Source organism: Coffea eugenioides, chromosome 2 (assembly GCF_003713205.1).
Source record: "Coffea eugenioides isolate CCC68of chromosome 2, Ceug_1.0, whole genome shotgun sequence".
Lineage (NCBI taxonomy): Eukaryota > Viridiplantae > Streptophyta > Magnoliopsida > Gentianales > Rubiaceae > Coffea > Coffea eugenioides.
Window position 1 is genome coordinate 13,571,683 of NC_040036.1, and position 16,328 is coordinate 13,588,010.

At 36.2% G+C, this 16,328-nt stretch overlaps 1 protein-coding gene across 4 annotated transcripts; it reads right to left on the reverse strand.

Moving 5' to 3' along the window:
* Nucleotides 1-801: 801 nt before the first annotated feature.
* LOC113761155 (glycogen phosphorylase 1-like) lies at nucleotides 802-13,947 on the reverse strand. Of its 4 annotated transcripts, none has more exons than XM_027304014.1 (22): nucleotides 13,024-13,947; nucleotides 12,148-12,262; nucleotides 11,602-11,702; nucleotides 11,206-11,297; nucleotides 10,365-10,500; nucleotides 10,174-10,242; nucleotides 9,900-10,001; nucleotides 9,623-9,721; nucleotides 8,765-8,875; nucleotides 8,198-8,404; nucleotides 7,736-7,843; nucleotides 6,916-7,011; nucleotides 5,743-5,799; nucleotides 5,338-5,484; nucleotides 5,163-5,222; nucleotides 4,932-5,036; nucleotides 3,914-4,075; nucleotides 3,566-3,639; nucleotides 2,796-2,919; nucleotides 1,702-1,793; nucleotides 1,245-1,365; nucleotides 802-1,167 (listed from the first exon to the last, which is right to left on the reverse strand). In XM_027304014.1, the coding sequence occupies exons 1-22, from the start codon at nucleotides 13,735-13,737 to the stop codon at nucleotides 1,015-1,017; spliced, it is 3,045 nt and encodes a 1,014-aa protein (XP_027159815.1). In that variant the 5' UTR covers nucleotides 13,738-13,947; the 3' UTR covers nucleotides 802-1,014. The 4 variants fall into 4 exon arrangements, 3 of the variants coding, with proteins under 3 accessions (XP_027159815.1, XP_027159814.1, XP_027159817.1); XM_027304013.1 differs by having other exon boundaries at nucleotides 9,623-9,730; XM_027304016.1 differs by lacking the exon at nucleotides 8,765-8,875 and having other exon boundaries at nucleotides 9,623-9,730.
* Nucleotides 13,948-16,328: the final 2,381 nt, after the last annotated feature.

The following is a 16,328-nucleotide window of genomic DNA, read 5'->3' on the forward strand; positions in this document are numbered from 1 at the left end:
TTTTTATGAATAGTTCCTGCATAGGTGAGTTGCTTACCGTTTTGTCCCTCGCCAAAGCTCTTCATGTGCTTTTGAAAACTGTGCTTTTTATGAATAGTTCCTGCATAAGTGAGTTGCTTACCGTTTTGTCCCTCGCCAAAGCTCTTCGTGTAAATGCAATAGGTTCAGGTATTGATCCCAATTCAAATTAAAAGCCTAAACAACTACTGGAGGGTAGAACCACAACTTTTGTTTTGTTTGCATATATCTTGTGCGTGCTTTGCACGCTGAGGTCTCAACCAAGTTCCTTATGATTTTTCACTCCACGCACGTATTCATATGAACTTTTCAAACACATGAATACTGAACAAGTGGGCTCAAAGGGCACACTTAACTTGATTATTGTGGGGACCAAAAGGGTAAAAGAGTGAAATTGAATGAAAAGTCTTTACTATTTTTAACAAGTGACAAATATTTTGGGATATCTTAAAATAGAAAGTATGACACTTTCAATGGGACGGAGGGAGTACCTGCCAAAGTTAAGGAGCTGCAGGCCTTACCCCCATCTGTTACCCAAGCTAACCGAGACCTTGCTCAATCAGGGGGACGTCTTTTGACATTATCATCTATTGGGGTTCCATGTATAGTATCATAAAATCTATTGAGACAGAATGAGAGATACAAGTTGCATTCCACATCATGGACGAAACCATTTATTGCAGCTTCTAACTTCAGCGATGAATTTATCTTGATGTAAGAGAGGACGCACTTTATTGCCTTTCTGATGCTGATGCAACCATTTCTGCAGCTTCTACCAGGGAATGAATAAATTTCCAGTGTCTAAAGCAACTGAGAAGAAGCATTGTGGTGATGTGATCACACACCCTTGCCACTGATTGTACTTTAGAGAGCATAGATCATGACAGGAAAGACAAGGTAGTACTTTGCCCATGCAAACAGGCTGCTTCTGCCTATCAATTCAGGACGGCTCTCTAGATACATTATTGCTGCTATTGGAACTCTCAATGTTTTGCATCAAAAAGGGCATTTACAAGGTTCAATTCCCCAGGTATGCTTTGCGTATTCTTCTATTGTTTTGTCACTGCTGAACTTTCCAGAGCCAGCCGTACTCAGGATGCTCATATGAATCCACTTCTCTGGATCAACAAATGTTCTATCAGCAGCAGCCTGCAACAATATCATGTTGATTTAGTCCTACCACAATTTTAAGGAAGCAAAACAATTGCCCAGGGCCAGAACACTACCTGAGCCTCTAAATAACTAGCAAAATCATATCCCAGGAGATAAAAATCTTTCCCATCCTCCAAAGTGTCGCATAATGACTTGAAATAGTCTTTGAAGCCAAAATAACCATCTCGGACCATTCTGCAAATCATGGACACACTGATTCAGTAAAAAGAAGTTTAATGATGAGTTTGAATAGTCATTGCACAAGCACATATTGGGACGGCAAGGCACAGAAGATATAATTCACAAAGAGGGTGAATATTAGGATTTGCAGCCAACCTCTTACATGGAAGTTTACAAATATGCATAATTTTTCAGATGCGCTATAGGAATTTATGGTTTTCCCCTCTAGTTGGAGCCAAAGGTTCTAACCATACATATGTCAGAACTCAGCAGGAAGGAAAGCAAAACACAGAACTACAACAACAGAGCAATCATTGATGAGAACAGTGAGATTGCTTAATGACTCTTTACCTTACAACTCTCAAAAACTGAAGGGGTGCTTTGAGTGAAGCTCCCTTCTCACGCAATGCTGGAACTTCATTCACTTTTGCACCAAATAAGAACTGCCAAATTTTGAGGAGTGAATTCATCATATAAGCAAGAGTAAATGGCAAGACAACCAATAATTCAATGGTGAGGATGCCTTAAAGCTAGAGCACACCAGTCAAAGTAAATTTGCATAAACACATATCCAAAGAACTGCAAACCCAATAAGGTCAAACTCCATATGCTTATGCATTAACAACACATCTTTGGATATCAAGTCAAAGTTGCATTCTTCCTGCTAGCACATTCTCAGATTGTATTTTAGTAGCTTTCAGCATAACAGCTCATCAGCTTAATAGAGATCCATTACTTGCTATGGCCATACAGTGGCAACAGAACTGTTACTATTGTTACAATCGATATAAATAGGTGCCATGTCACAAAATACTGGTTTAAATGCTCAACATGTTGACTAAATTCAGTTGACAAACCACCATGCAAGTGCATTGCAACAATGTATACGCGTCATATCAAATTAAAAGAAAAGGCATACACACATGCGCACATACAAACACAAACAATCCAAGGACAAACAAATTACCATTTTCTTGCACTTCTAAAAGAACAACAAATTGCAAAACAAAGGAAAAAAACGAAGGTATCTAGACCTTTGTTCTTTTATAAAGCCTGCTCTTCAGAGCATCATAACTTACATCCTAATGGAAGAAATCATTCTGAATGCATTAAGAAGCTTTTGGATGCTACAGTTGGACAAGGTTTTAAACCTTCATAAAACCTAAGCATAAAATGAGCAAAAAAAGTAACTCAATTCACATGGAATTTTCTTTTCTCATTTTATAACTTTTCACTAGCACATCAAAAACAACTGCTTTCCATCCTAGCATTTTCTTTATGGAGTTTTCACCACATGTCAAAAGCTGTCAGAATCTTCAGTATGCATGCATTTTTGCTAAGGCATTCACTCTTGAGCAAACTTCAAATGAAAATTGCCTTTCACCATGCAAAACTATCAAAAGAAAATCTTTTTAAAGCAGATCAATCATTTTAATGGTAATTACCATGTTATCTGCTCCTACTTCCTCCATTATTTCAACTATTGCCCCATCAGCAGTAGCTAGCAGCAAACAACCATTCATCAAAAATTTCATGCTCCCAGTTCCAGATGCCTCATGTCCAGCCGTACTTCAAAAATATAGAACAAATTATAGACACAGAAAGTAGCATAACATCCAAAAAACCATAGTGAATCATCCTAAATACACCGCATTTAGTTGGCAAGCTGCAGTTCAGGACTTTGTTCATCAAGCTAAAAGTACAAACATTACATATAATCTTTATCCAAGCACACCTAAATTCCCAGTATGGACAGCCACATAAAGTCATCCCGGGGTCTTGATCATCAGTTGACATCAACAAGCTCTAAAAATTTGTCAAGAACTAGTATGACGGTTTAGGTTTGAAACTTTATGGCTCTGGTTAAATTTCTTGGGTTTTACATTGTTCTGAATGACCTTATGGGCAATTAATGCTTTGATGCCATGATAATCCTAAAGGAATTGGATATACTACTAGTTGCTCAAAGCCCTTATCCACAGTCATAGAAAGGATAGATCACACTTTTTCTAAGTCATTTACATACCTTGAATGCTTGTAACAAGAAGAAACTGAATATAATGGCCAGAAAAGGATCAATTTAGGTATGCAGCTTCCCATGCAAAAGTTTGATTTGAATAGAAAACATGATATATCAATAGCAGTCAACCACAATAAATTAACGAAAAAGATTAAAGGCAACGAATGATCAACATAGACAGGAGAAAAGACATACCTTAAGTGCTGCGAGAGGTCACTTCCTGGAATAACCAGTTCAGCCACAGAGACATTATAATCGGGTATAAAAACCTGTTGTACTAATGAATGAGCCAATAACTCTAGCTAGTTCATGTAGACTGAAGAGAATTTTAAAAAAATAATAATAAAGAATAATGTCTTTATATGTTCCGCAATTAGTGAAAAGAAATCACAGTAGGCTAGTTACATGGTCCCAGCCCTCCCACTACCAACCCAGTAAAAACTATAGTAGGTTTTTATGCATCATTTTCACTCATTCTTAATAGTTTTTATCTGACAGACTAAGAATAAGAGCACGGGCAAAGAAATGAGTTTTTTGCTCTACCAATTTCAGGAGATCCCCAATGTCAGCATCATTGTTAATTTTCTCTGCTACCACATGACAAAGTTTGATAATCTTCTTTGCAATATCGTAGCCAGGAGCAGCTTTCCCTCCTATTATGCAGACACGAGGTACAACCTTCCTTCTGTCACTTGTCTCCATATTCTATCAGAAATTGGGAGAAAGAAAAAAGAAAAAGAAAATATTACCCAGACTAGTATATCATCCCTCAGGATCTAGAAGTTCATTAGACTAAGGAATAAAACTATGCATCTACTTTCAAAACTGAAACATCTCTAGTCATCCTTTATTATTCTTTGAAGATAAAGATTAACCTTCGTAATGATGTAAAACATCGACAAAGTAATGATGTTAATCACCTATACTACACCTACAAGAAAGGGACACAGGGGAACCATCACCTAAACCATGTTCAAACTTAGGAGCTTTCAACTCCCTTCTAATAAAAGAACTTTTGGGGAAAGAAGCCGAATACATTAGATTAAAGGTAAAGTAAAAACCAGTTTCAAGATGACAAAGAGCTGCATAAAATCTTATGGGCATCTTTCTGCTGGTTGAACATGAAATACAGAAATAACTAGTAGTCGCATTTTGTAGTATAAGATTAATACAATCCATCTATGACACATCCAAGTCTAATCAGGTTCCGCTACTCAAAAGGACATAAGGCACTTTGTGCAAGAGGAGCAGAATCCTTTCCATGATCTTAAACATCAGAGAACTCTAGAACTAATTAGGACAAAATAACTGTTTAATAGTCAGGACTGAAGTCTGCTTACCCCTGAAGTAAACTATCTAGTTCTGTTGCTTCACATAACATAATTAACGCAAAATATCCTAACAAGTAGAACAGAGTTAAAACCACTGCTATTTATGGTTATAACCTTCTCTCGAGCCATTTGATTCAAATGGCTCATTGGCTACAAGATTTTCAACTAACAGCAGTCATATCAAGACATGGTGCCCAATGTATCTATATATGGTTAAAAGCTTTAGATACCTTTATGCAGTCGTATCGATGGATGATCCCCAATATATTTAACAGTTGCCTTTTGTACTCATGAATTCGTTTTATCTGAACATCAAACATTGCATCTAAACTGACCTGCAAAGTAAAACAGCAAAAAACCTTTGCATGAAATACAAGCTTTCGAAAAATGCAAGAGCGTAAAGTTGGCAGTCAGAAAACAAAGAGACTTAACACTTCGAACAAATGTAGATATCAGTAAACCTTTATTCCACTAAGTGTTTCAATATATTCTGCGAGCCTCGCTTTATTAACCTTCTTCACCTATGCAAGTCAATGAACTAAAATTATTTCCAGCATTATACTCAAAATGCAATAGCAGCACCATAAATAGTTCTTTCTAGATCACTACAAAATGCAAATAAGTTCAATGTTTTACCATCTTCCATTCACGCTGTAGATCAGGATCTGAAACATGTTGTCGCAAGCCAGCTAAGAGATCAACATTGCGTATCCAGGATTCTGTTCCAAGCCATTTTGAGATAAGTGAAGACAAATTTGGATTGCTCACCACTACCCATCGGCGCTGATAAACAATGTACAGAAGTTAGAACATTTACTACGAGGACAAACTACTATGCCTTGTATAATCACATATTAGAAGTTTTAAAACAATGCAAATATCAATGTGTTTTGACAATACTACACAACAAATTCCTTTCCAAAATGACTAAGAAATCACAGATTGAGAAAGTAATACAAATCATCTTGTCTGAGTTCTTGGTGAGAAACCACAACTTCAAGAGAGGTATACATTAGGGGAAAACAATTTTATTTTGTTTACCTGGGTAACTCCATTTGTCTTGTACTGGAACTTCTGAGGCCATAACTCGTAAAAATCCTGCAAGATGTTATAACATATATTAGTTTTCTGTTTCCTACATATGGCTTCTAAAGCAATCCTTGACATTAAAAGAAACAGAACAGTAGGTGTATAACAAACAAAAAAGAAACTTCTATCTTGTCGTGCAAATCAAATTGATACAAATCTTGCTCCAATAATTAAGACCAAAGTCTTAGACAATCAGGATTAATGATGAAAATGTACTGGATTGAAGCACTAAGACATGTCTACCAGTAAAATTTTTTAGTGAATGCGACCAGGATTTTGAGACAGAACAATATTTCGTAGACTTGCCATGTGGCTCAAATGTGCTCGGTGGTTTTGGCCAATTTGCAAACTATTTAACTATAAAGAGAGAGACTGACTACTACTTATTAAGCCTATCACTCAGCTTGTAAAAATAAATACCAAACTAAAGATCAAGATAAAATGGCTTGCACATCGTTCTACGAAATGTACAAAGGTAAAATAGAAAACTGTGGAAGTTAAATATGACAGTGTACTCTCTGCGTTGGACGATTTTTTTGATAAATTTGAGGAGCACAGAAACAGTATATGCAAGTTTCTTCTACAGGACCCTCATCATTTTACTGAATGCTCCCATGGGGAATATCCAATTTCCATTCTGGCAATCATTCATTGTCAATCCTTTCCATTTCTCCAGAAAGATGGGAAACAGAATCATGAAATCAATCACACTTCAATCTTCTGTCCTGTAATTTCATTATGCCTATTAAGGTGGATTGAATTTGTTTTCCAGTCATGAGCTTTAGGTTGACTGATAATATTTCAACTTCTTATGATTTATTTTGTATGGAAAAAAGATATACTTTGTGTGATCATAAAAATCTTACTGCTAGTGTGTTCTTGTCCACCAAGCACTTCATTCTAAAAGCTTTGTTTCGCCAATATAATGAGGATGGTGGATAAAATATGGGCAAAAAGAGGCCTAACTCAAATTTCAGCTTAACAACATCTGGTAATTTAAATACTGCTGAAGCAGCAGCTGTCTTAAGAGAACTTGAGAATCTCATCAAGCACTAACTCCTATGCATCTGAGGAGGTACAAAATGAAAGATATGCTACTTGACAAATTAATTTGTTCAAAATTACCTTGAATACCCTCTCTTTAAGTAAATCAAGATGTACTTTGGAGACGCCATTCACAATTTGACAACAAACAATTGATAAGTTTGCCATTCGAATGCTCTGTCAACTCAAAGAAGATTATCATGAATAAGTTCCTGCACCATAATTTGTCAGGTAAAATCAAGCAAATACTGGCAAACCAAAGAGAAAGCCTTCAAGATAAAGACTAAAAATTCATGCTTTTCTCTTCTCCAAATTATTCGGCTAAAGACTAATCCACATATGGTCCAAAATACATAACCTGAAAACAAGCATCAGACCAAATGTAGAAGAGAAAACACAAAGAGTGGAGGGAGTCAAAAGGGAAGTGTAGATAAACATCAATAACAAGCCTACAAGAAGTGCTTCGCAAAAGATGAGCAAACAATCTGCTGGATGCAGTGAATGCAAGGTCCTAGTAAAAGGATTCTGTATAACTAGGCTAAAAATTCATAAAATCAGCAATTATCAAGCAACTTGCACAAGGGGTATTTCATTTTTGTGTTTATAACGTATAATTTCCTCCACCTCAGTTTGCACGTTTGATTTACTCAGTCAATTGAACTTTATTTGAAGCAATCCAACTTTAAGTCTTTTAAGTGTTTCGGAAGTCCACAAGAAGAAACGGGAAGCTAGATGGTCATGTAGAAACTTTAAATAACCAGACAGATTAGTATACGGAACTTTTTTGATAATAGCTTAACCAAAAGAAAAGGAAAAACAAAGAGGAATTTCAATTTGGAACCAAGAAAGCAACAGGCAATTATTGCAAACATCCAATAGAATTGGAGATTTTCTTTAGTACCTTCACTGCACCTTCTTCAACGATAGACATCCGAGAAAGGCGATCATAATCTTGGCCAATCATACTTTTCAACTCTTCCATGAACTTGTAGTTTATTTCATATATGATCTGCACCAAAAAGATAAATAATATCTGGTGAAATTTGGAGTCAATAAGTCACAAAGTATAATGTGCTTGAGTTTGAATGACATTTGACATATTATCCTTATTGCTCCTTTCACACTTTCACCCCACTGTTGAAAATTTCCCAAAAGAACAAAAGAAAACAAGCTTATGGTTGATCAACAAATCTTGTCATCAAGGACATGATTCAAGAATTTGGAAGGGAAAAAACACAATAAAATAAAGTCATTGATGCAATTTAAAGGTTTCACCTTTGCATGTAACGTTAAAATTTAATTATGCCCAGAGCACAAGTAGCTGAAGGTGCATAGTATGTGAGTTCTGTGAAAGACAACTTACTTGTAAATGCCTTGGAAGAAGATTTCCTAGAAGATCAACAGGAATTTTCTCTAGTGCTTCAGCATGTACGGTATGGGTAGTAAAGGAGAAAACTCTACTTGTGATATCCCATGCTCTACTCCAATCCAAGTGCTCTTCATCTACAAGCACTCTCATGACCTCAGCTATTGCAAGCGATGGATGGGTATCATTTATCTGAAGAGCAACCTGAGCGAAAATTCCAGAGAATAGGCTAAGTATATTAGAGAAAAGAAAAGATCCTAATCACAGAAGAGATTACAGATACTACATTTTATCAAAGCCTTTTCTTTTTTCCCTTCTAGTCTATGAGCATGTTCACGAGTATGTTTTGTGTGTATATATCATTGGCTGAAAGTGCTAAATGTGATCAGCCTTTGGCAGTTTAATTGATGATCCAGAGCCTATCTTATAAGCACTTACGTTATTTTCTTTTTCTTTTTTTTTGGGGGGGGGGGGGGGGAGGGAGGGTGGTGAGGGAGCATGGTGTTGGGGAAAACTGTTCATTTATTTATGTTTTTTATTTAAACACCACCAGGTAAGTACAACCTTTTCAGGAAACTCATCAAAGTTATTGTGATCATCTCTAAACCTCCGAATGATATCTTGTAGTGATGCTGAGACAAAGAAATAATGTTGCTTCAATCGTAGTTCCTTCCCCTGAAGTATGACAATTATGATAAAGAGGATTATGTTTGAGCTTAAAAGAGAGAGAGAGAGAGAGAGAGAGAGAGAGATTATATTTGAGCTTAAAGACACATAGGATTATGTTTCCAACAATTTGTAGATGATAACCAAATATAGTTTCAAAGACCCTGATGATGATAAAAGATACCAGCCACATACAAGAAAAAGAGAAAAAGCTAGGTGATGGCATAAGATAAGCAGGTGCACCACCAAAAATATGCGACTGCACAGTAGCATGATTACAAGTGAAGGTATAAGCCAAGCCAAGCAAACAAGTAGTGAGAACCTTTCATGCATTAAAAGAGGCATCTACACAAACTTGCACACGAGAAATGATGACTTCATCCAAGGTCCCACCTATCAATAGATAAGCAACAATTAATATAAAGCATTTAAAATTTCAATTGCATAATGTCAACCCATGATAGAAGCTCCAACCCAAATCAAAGTTTGTTCGCAGCTAATAGCCATGTATATGCTTTTGAGGACAATGTGGGTTGCCAGCTAAAATTATGTTCTCATAGATCAGGTAACGATGACTATCAGGAAATTAGTAGTAAGGTATCATAAGTACAAGTCATCACACTAACAAAGCAAAGCAGTCATTCAATCTATCCTGTCCTTAAAAGCAGTTTAGATTTACGTTGAATGATAGTCACAATAATTTTTAGCACCAATACAATGAATTGATTCCCAAATACAGTAAAACATAGGATGTACCTGATAGGAACGGTCATCTGGATAGAGTACATTGCTTATTGTTTCAGCCTTTTGTCTGTCCATAATTGCATTAATATAGTCACCAGTGTTATAAGACTCCTGAAAATACTAAGTTCAGAGCAGAAAACAAGGTGAAGGTTAGGAAACACACTAACCCATTGAATTATGAGAATCTAAAATTCTGATAGTGTTCAAACATAAAAATCTGTTTTCAGGGATCCTGAGATGTAAAAGGTTACATAGTTGTAACATCTTACAAGGGAACAAAATACACTACCATGTCATATTGATCACTTGGTTTAGCAGCCCATAATCGGAGGTTTATAGCATTCCGCGTTCCATAACCAGGTATGGGATTGTCATAAGCAACAGCCTCAACCTAGTGAGATAGTAAAAATTAAGCGACACAAAAAAAACAACTTGAAAAAGTTACTTCTATTCAGCATTATGCAACACTAGAGCTTTCTAATGAGAAAAGACCCAACCAAAACTAATATGTACATCAAAGACGTACTGTAATCTTGAATGTAATAATGGAATCATCAGCTTACTGTTTCTCCAGGTATCCAAACTTTAATTGTCTGTCCCTGAATACCTTCCTCTTCAACTGTTCCATAGAACTTGTTATTGAAGAGTATCGCCAGCAAAAGAACAGACGCAGACATTTTAGACAAGGATAGATAATATGACCAGCAACCAAGAAACCAACTTAAAAGATCTGGCAATGTTAGTAATTTCAAACCTTCACAGGATATGATACATGAACCCTCTCTATTTCCCAGGGGTTCCCAAAGTTCAACCAATAATCAGGTTCTTCAAGCTGGAACCCATCCAATATGATCTGTCGAAACAAACCATACTGATAGCGTAGCCCATAACTGGAGATTACAACGAAAAGAAATATATAAAATTTGTTAAGTTTCATGTATGCAAATATGTGGTTATGTACCTAGTCAGAAAAAAGGATATCAATGAAAAATTCTGGAAGAAGGGTGCCACTGCAGGCTTATCTTTTGCTTAACAAAAATATATATATTATATATATTTGCATCATTGTCTATTAAATTATCTTGAACATTTTTTATCCTTCCTCATTGCAATCCACATTACCCCTCCAACAACTAGTGGAGATAGTTCCAGATCAATTTAATCACTACTAAAACCGTTTCTGCTATATCATGAGCTTTATTACTATACTGGATGTTCCCGCATATATAGTTTTACTTCTCAAGAGAAATTAGAAGATATAAAAATAGATTGTGGGCTCTGACAACCTCCTAACCAGAAAACAGGCTGCCATGAAGGCTCTGCTCTGTTTGACAGTCTCACAGTGCCTCTCAAAAGGCAAATCCTGAACAAGGTCCTGATCACCTAGAGATCTGGAATGGATTAGGGTATCTCCAGCTTTTCCCTAACAAGCAGAGAGGCTGTTTCTAAGGTTATGATTTCCATCAAGAAGCTAACCAATTTGCCTTGAGTTAAAAAGCAGTTCTAAAATTAAAGGTACTCGAAAGGGATTTGGAGGTTGACATTGAAAAAAATGATAATTAATTTTAAAGATGACATAATCATGAAAATCATACCCCCATGCTGGATAATCTAGAGTTGCTAAAGAATCCATTTGGCAAGCACAAAGGCGAGCTAGGCCACCGTTGCCAAGAGCTGCATCTGCTTCCTTTGGGGAGAAGGAAACAAGAAAAGCCTCAAATGAAAGTTAAGAATAAGCACAAGAGAAAGTAGAGACAAGGACCACATAGAAACAATTTACTCCAAATGCAGGAATCAAGGGTTAAAATGCAATTTGAGTACATTCTTTTCATCATAAACAATTGCCAAAACAATCTTCCCAACCAAAAATGCCTAAAATTTTTTGAGCAACCATCTTTATCTTCTTTTCATTTTTACAAAGTAAGACATCTAGTACATTTTGTACTTAGATAATGGACTAAAATGATGAACAGACAATGAAACAAGCAAACCTGCTCTGCCACAACTTCAAACTCAAAACCAAGCTGGTTCAAAGCATCAGCATATTGGTCACGGATACCGAGGTTTATGACACTATTTGATAATGATCGGCCTGATAATCAAAGAAGCAATTGTCAGTCAAAAGAACAAAAATCTTACAGCTACGTAAGCATGCCAGTGTCAAGGTGAGTGGGTATGTGGGTGTGGGTGTGGGTGTGGGTGTGCTTGTGAGCATGCGGGTGTCGGTGTAGGTGTATGTGTGTGTGCCTGCATGTGTGTGTGTGAGAGAGAGAGAGTGTGTTTGTGTGTGTCATTTGCTTTCCTATTGCATGGCCTTTAGGCTTTACTAATACTTTTACTGAAAGATACATTCTACAATCATTGCAGCAACTAGTGAAGAAAAGTCTGTTATTCCATCTCCCAGTTTTAAAAAAGCACGAAACTTGTGGCATGTATGATAGGCTCAAGAGAAGATGTGGCACATGTAGCACTAGCTAATTACTAAAGCACATGAAGAAATCAACCATCGCAGGGCACAACTTAAAAACAGAATGTACCCATAAGAAACTCAAGTGAAAGAAAGTAAAGGCGCTTGGGATCCTTTTTCTTAAAATATCGGTGAGTGTCATGCCACCGTTCAATTAGTCGATCTCTTACACTGTAAGACAATCCCTGCGGATACCAGTACAAAATGAATGGTCATGAAATGTAATATGAGAACTCAAGAATCAAACAGCTTTAATTGCTCTTTAAATGTGCAAACTTGGTGATGGTGCATTACATCAAGTCAAACTAGAATGATATTTTCTTGGTCTTCTTCGTTGATATAAGAGGAGTATTGAGTCTAAACTCCGCTCCTGACAAGAAGGCTGCATATAACCCTAAGCAAATATAAAAATTTATATGCAGAACCTGGAATTTTTTTTTTTTTTTGTTCAGTAGACTCGCATGGCATATGTTAATGAAAAAATAGAATTCATGTCGCTACTAACTGTAGAGTTGTGTGCTTAGATAGGTAAATCATCTCCTTTCCAACCATTTAACTGATTTTATGAGATGGTAATTCAACAAGGATCTGAACTTCAATGCACAGGACCACCAGTAAGGCCAAAGAATAGAATCCAACATTCCAACCAGTACCTAAGAGTATTAGCGTTCATAATGATAAACAATCTTTCCATCACCAACAGGTTATGCTTCAAACTTTTAGGATTCAAAAATTTGTGAAATTACACAAAGATCATTCATTTGAGCATGAACTTCTACTAGACTTGCAACAAATTCATATATTACGGAAAGAAGACACTTAAGACGCCTTCATTGTGCATCCCAATTCTCCATCTATCAGGGCACTGTGCATTATATTTGTGGCATCGACCACCAACCAATGAAAACTCTAATAGAACCACAGGAAGGGGAGGGAGGAGCGCTACCTGATAAGCCTCAAAATCATCAAAAATAAACCTTGACCTGGCCACAGTATACTCAACATGATCAAGAATATCTTTCTGTAAACTAAATGAATCATTCTTTAGAAACGCATCCATGAACCCAAACATTTTCTCCACCTTGGCTTTCCTCTCCCCAGATTCCATCCCCAGCCCAGCTTTCCTCACCACCACCCCTCTTCCACTCACCAACCCCACTCCACCACTCCCACTCACGCTGCCATCACCGTCAATAGCGTCCACTAATGCCTCCTTAATCCTCTCCAAGCTCTCAGTATCTTCAACCTTCTTCCCATCAGAATCAGTCACAAAAAAACTCTTAACAAAGTACTCTCCTTCCAATTCAACAGTGGCTCTTTCAATTGTGAGGCCAAGGATTTTGAAGGCCCGAGTAATGACCTGGAGAAGTCCAATCCTGTTCCGGGCTCTGATCAAGAAAAGGGTTGAATCCAAACTATCCTCGTTTTGCACAGTGATCATGGTCGACGAGTTTGAGGGTACAGCTGAAACCGTGGTCTCAGTGAGCTGCTGGGGTTCATTATTGTCATTGGAGGCTCGAGGTGGGATCAAGTGGCGACCATTGGAGGTGCGGAACCGAACTGAAAATGGGCTGCTTAGATTGCAGGGTGGAAGAAGGGAAAAGGGTCTTTGCTGGAGTGATGGCGTGGTGAGAAAAGAGACTGAAATTGCTGCTGACATTACCGTTGTTGAGGTTTTAATGAAAATGGAGGATTTGTTCAATTTGTGATTGACAAATTGTCTAAATAAAGCCTACATTTGGTCTACGGTTGAGTAGAGAATAGGACTGAGGAGCTAGTAGAAGCTGCATCCTCCGCTTCTTCCGTTTTCTTTTGTGAGACTGTTTTGGGAACTGGCAAGGAGGAAGGAAGGAAGGGAGGAAGGAGTGGAAGTGAGGTTGATCTTTTTGGTTTTCCCACGAAGAAACTTCTTTTAGTTAAAAAATCATGAAAAAGCAAGAGGTTTCACGAGAAACTACAAATCTCATCTCACGTGGAGCAAGCGTAACTACTCACCGAAAAGGCTTTTGAGTTTTGACTATCGCTAGAAAGGAAAAGATTAATTACTCTAAGCTCCCTGAACATGACCCGCAGTTGGACTTTGCCCCACTCAAGAAAAACTTTGGCACTTTAGGTCCTATAGTAAGTGATTTTCATATTTTTTTTCAAGTGATTTCCATCAAAATACACCGTGATTTCACTCCAAGCTGCCCTCTGTTTGAATGTTAAAAGTTTAAAGACAAAATTTATCCTTCAAAATACGGTGTATTAGCAACTTCCAAGATCTTAAATTTTTTAATCTTGTTTCTTTATCGACAAGGAAAAATTCTTATTCTTATAATTTTATGCCATGACAAGTCTTCTATGGTAGTTACTTCATATTCCAATTTCTCAGTTATAGAAATACAATGTGGAGTCTAATTTTAGCATCTAAAAATATTGACCAAAAAGGAATAAAATAGCGTAATATTGTGTTTGCATTACACATTATTTCTACCTTATTTACACACACTGACTTGTTGCATCATCAACACATTTTTCAATCACTTTTTTATCTCACATATATCATATCAAAATAGTGCTACAGTAGTTTTCACAAAATTATCTCAAATAATTTACTATCAAAACACACAAGATGGAGCCTAAGTGATGAGTAAGAAAAACTATGCACATTACGGATAAAATGATGATTCCTGAATCAGCTCATTTTCTAAATTAGATGATAATCACACGACCTTTTATTCTTAGTTTGAGTCAAAGTTCCACAATATTAATCCAAAAAATATCTTCATTGTTTCATGATTAAATGTGTGATCTCAAAAAATTGATATCATGGTACATGGGTAAATGTGTAAATTATTCTAAACTAAATAAAGAAGGGAGTTAATGAATTATGAATGAGAGGGCAAATACTTTGACCTCTTATTTGTCTTTTAAAATCATGCTCAACTTGAATTTAATGTGTTTCCTCAAAAAAAAAAAATTAATGTATATCCCTTTATTTTAAGCATTTTATATCTATTATCTATTATATACTTCCTCCGTCCCACTTTGATAGTCCTGTATTCCTTTTTCATCTGTCCCAAATTGTAGTACACTTTCCAATTGAAGAATGTAGTTGTATTTTAATTTTTCTAAAATACCCTTATTCAATGTAAGTAGTTGTTACTATAAACCTACCCCATTTAATGATAGTTGATTCTTTTTTTACCATTAATTCAAGTTTCCATAAAGTTGTACCATATTTAATGTGAGGGTATTTTAGGAAAATAGCAATCTAAATTTACTTTTCCAACATAGTTAACTATTTTTTCTTAAACTGTGTGAAAAAAGAAACAGGACTATCAAAGTGGGACGGAGGGAATATATAAAGAACCAGACATATATATGTGTATATATTCTATAATTGCATATTTTGAATGAGTATGTGCTATATTTAGCAAGTGAGTTCTAGAAATGAATTTTTTAAGCTATATTTAGTAAGTGAAGTTTTAGAAATGATTTTTTTTAAATGTAGGTGAGAGGTCTTGAAAACCTCTTAGTTATACTCTGCTCCGTCGCCCTCCCAAATTGTTTATACTCTTAGTTATACTAGAAAAGAATTGCTTATAGATCCCAAATCCCCGCCCTCCTATACTATTGGTCTTCAAGTCCCCTGATGGCTGATTCCCACCCTTCTAGTACTAGTCCTCAACTATCCCATTGCATCGAGAAGTTTTACGTCGATTCAAAGCAATTACTATGCATTGAAAAGTTTTATGTTGGTTTGGATCAATTATTAGACATGTTCAATAGTTAATTAAAGATCAATAGAAAAGTTTCATGTGAAAATATAAATACGTTTGTGAGTCACATTTAAATGGAATCCACCTGATATTTTCTTCCGTTCCACTTTAATAGTCTTGTTTTCCTTTTTCTCTGTCTCAAATTGTAGTCCACTTTCCAATTAAAGAATGTAGTTGTATTTTAATTTTTCTAAAATACCCTTATTCAATGTAAGTTATTATTACTATAAACCTACCCCATTTAATGAGAGTTTATTCTTTTTTTACCATCAATTCAAGTTCCCATAAAGTTATACTCTAATTAATGTGAGGGTATTTTAGAAAAATAGCTACCTAAATTAATTGTTCCAATAAAATTAACTACTTTTTCTTAAATTATGTGAAAAAAGAATCAAGATTATCAAAATGGGACGGAGGGAAGTACGTTATATCTCCCCATTGGTTGGAAAGTAACCTTTTCTGCAGTTGCTCCGACTGACGTAAAGTT

Excerpts from the sequence above, each read along its gene's own strand:
- LOC113761155 (XM_027304013.1), bottom strand. The coding sequence starts at position 13,737 with ATGTCAGCAGCAATTTCAGTCTCTTTTCTCACCACGCCATCACTCCAG. Across the intron at positions 5,223-5,337 it reads TACAGCGTGAATGGAAGATG|GTGAAGAAGGTTAATAAAGC; the intron begins GTAAAACATTGA and ends TGACTTGCATAG. Across the intron at positions 1,366-1,701 it reads CAGTTTTTGAGAGTTGTAAG|AATGGTCCGAGATGGTTATT; the intron begins GTAAAGAGTCAT and ends CATGATTTGCAG.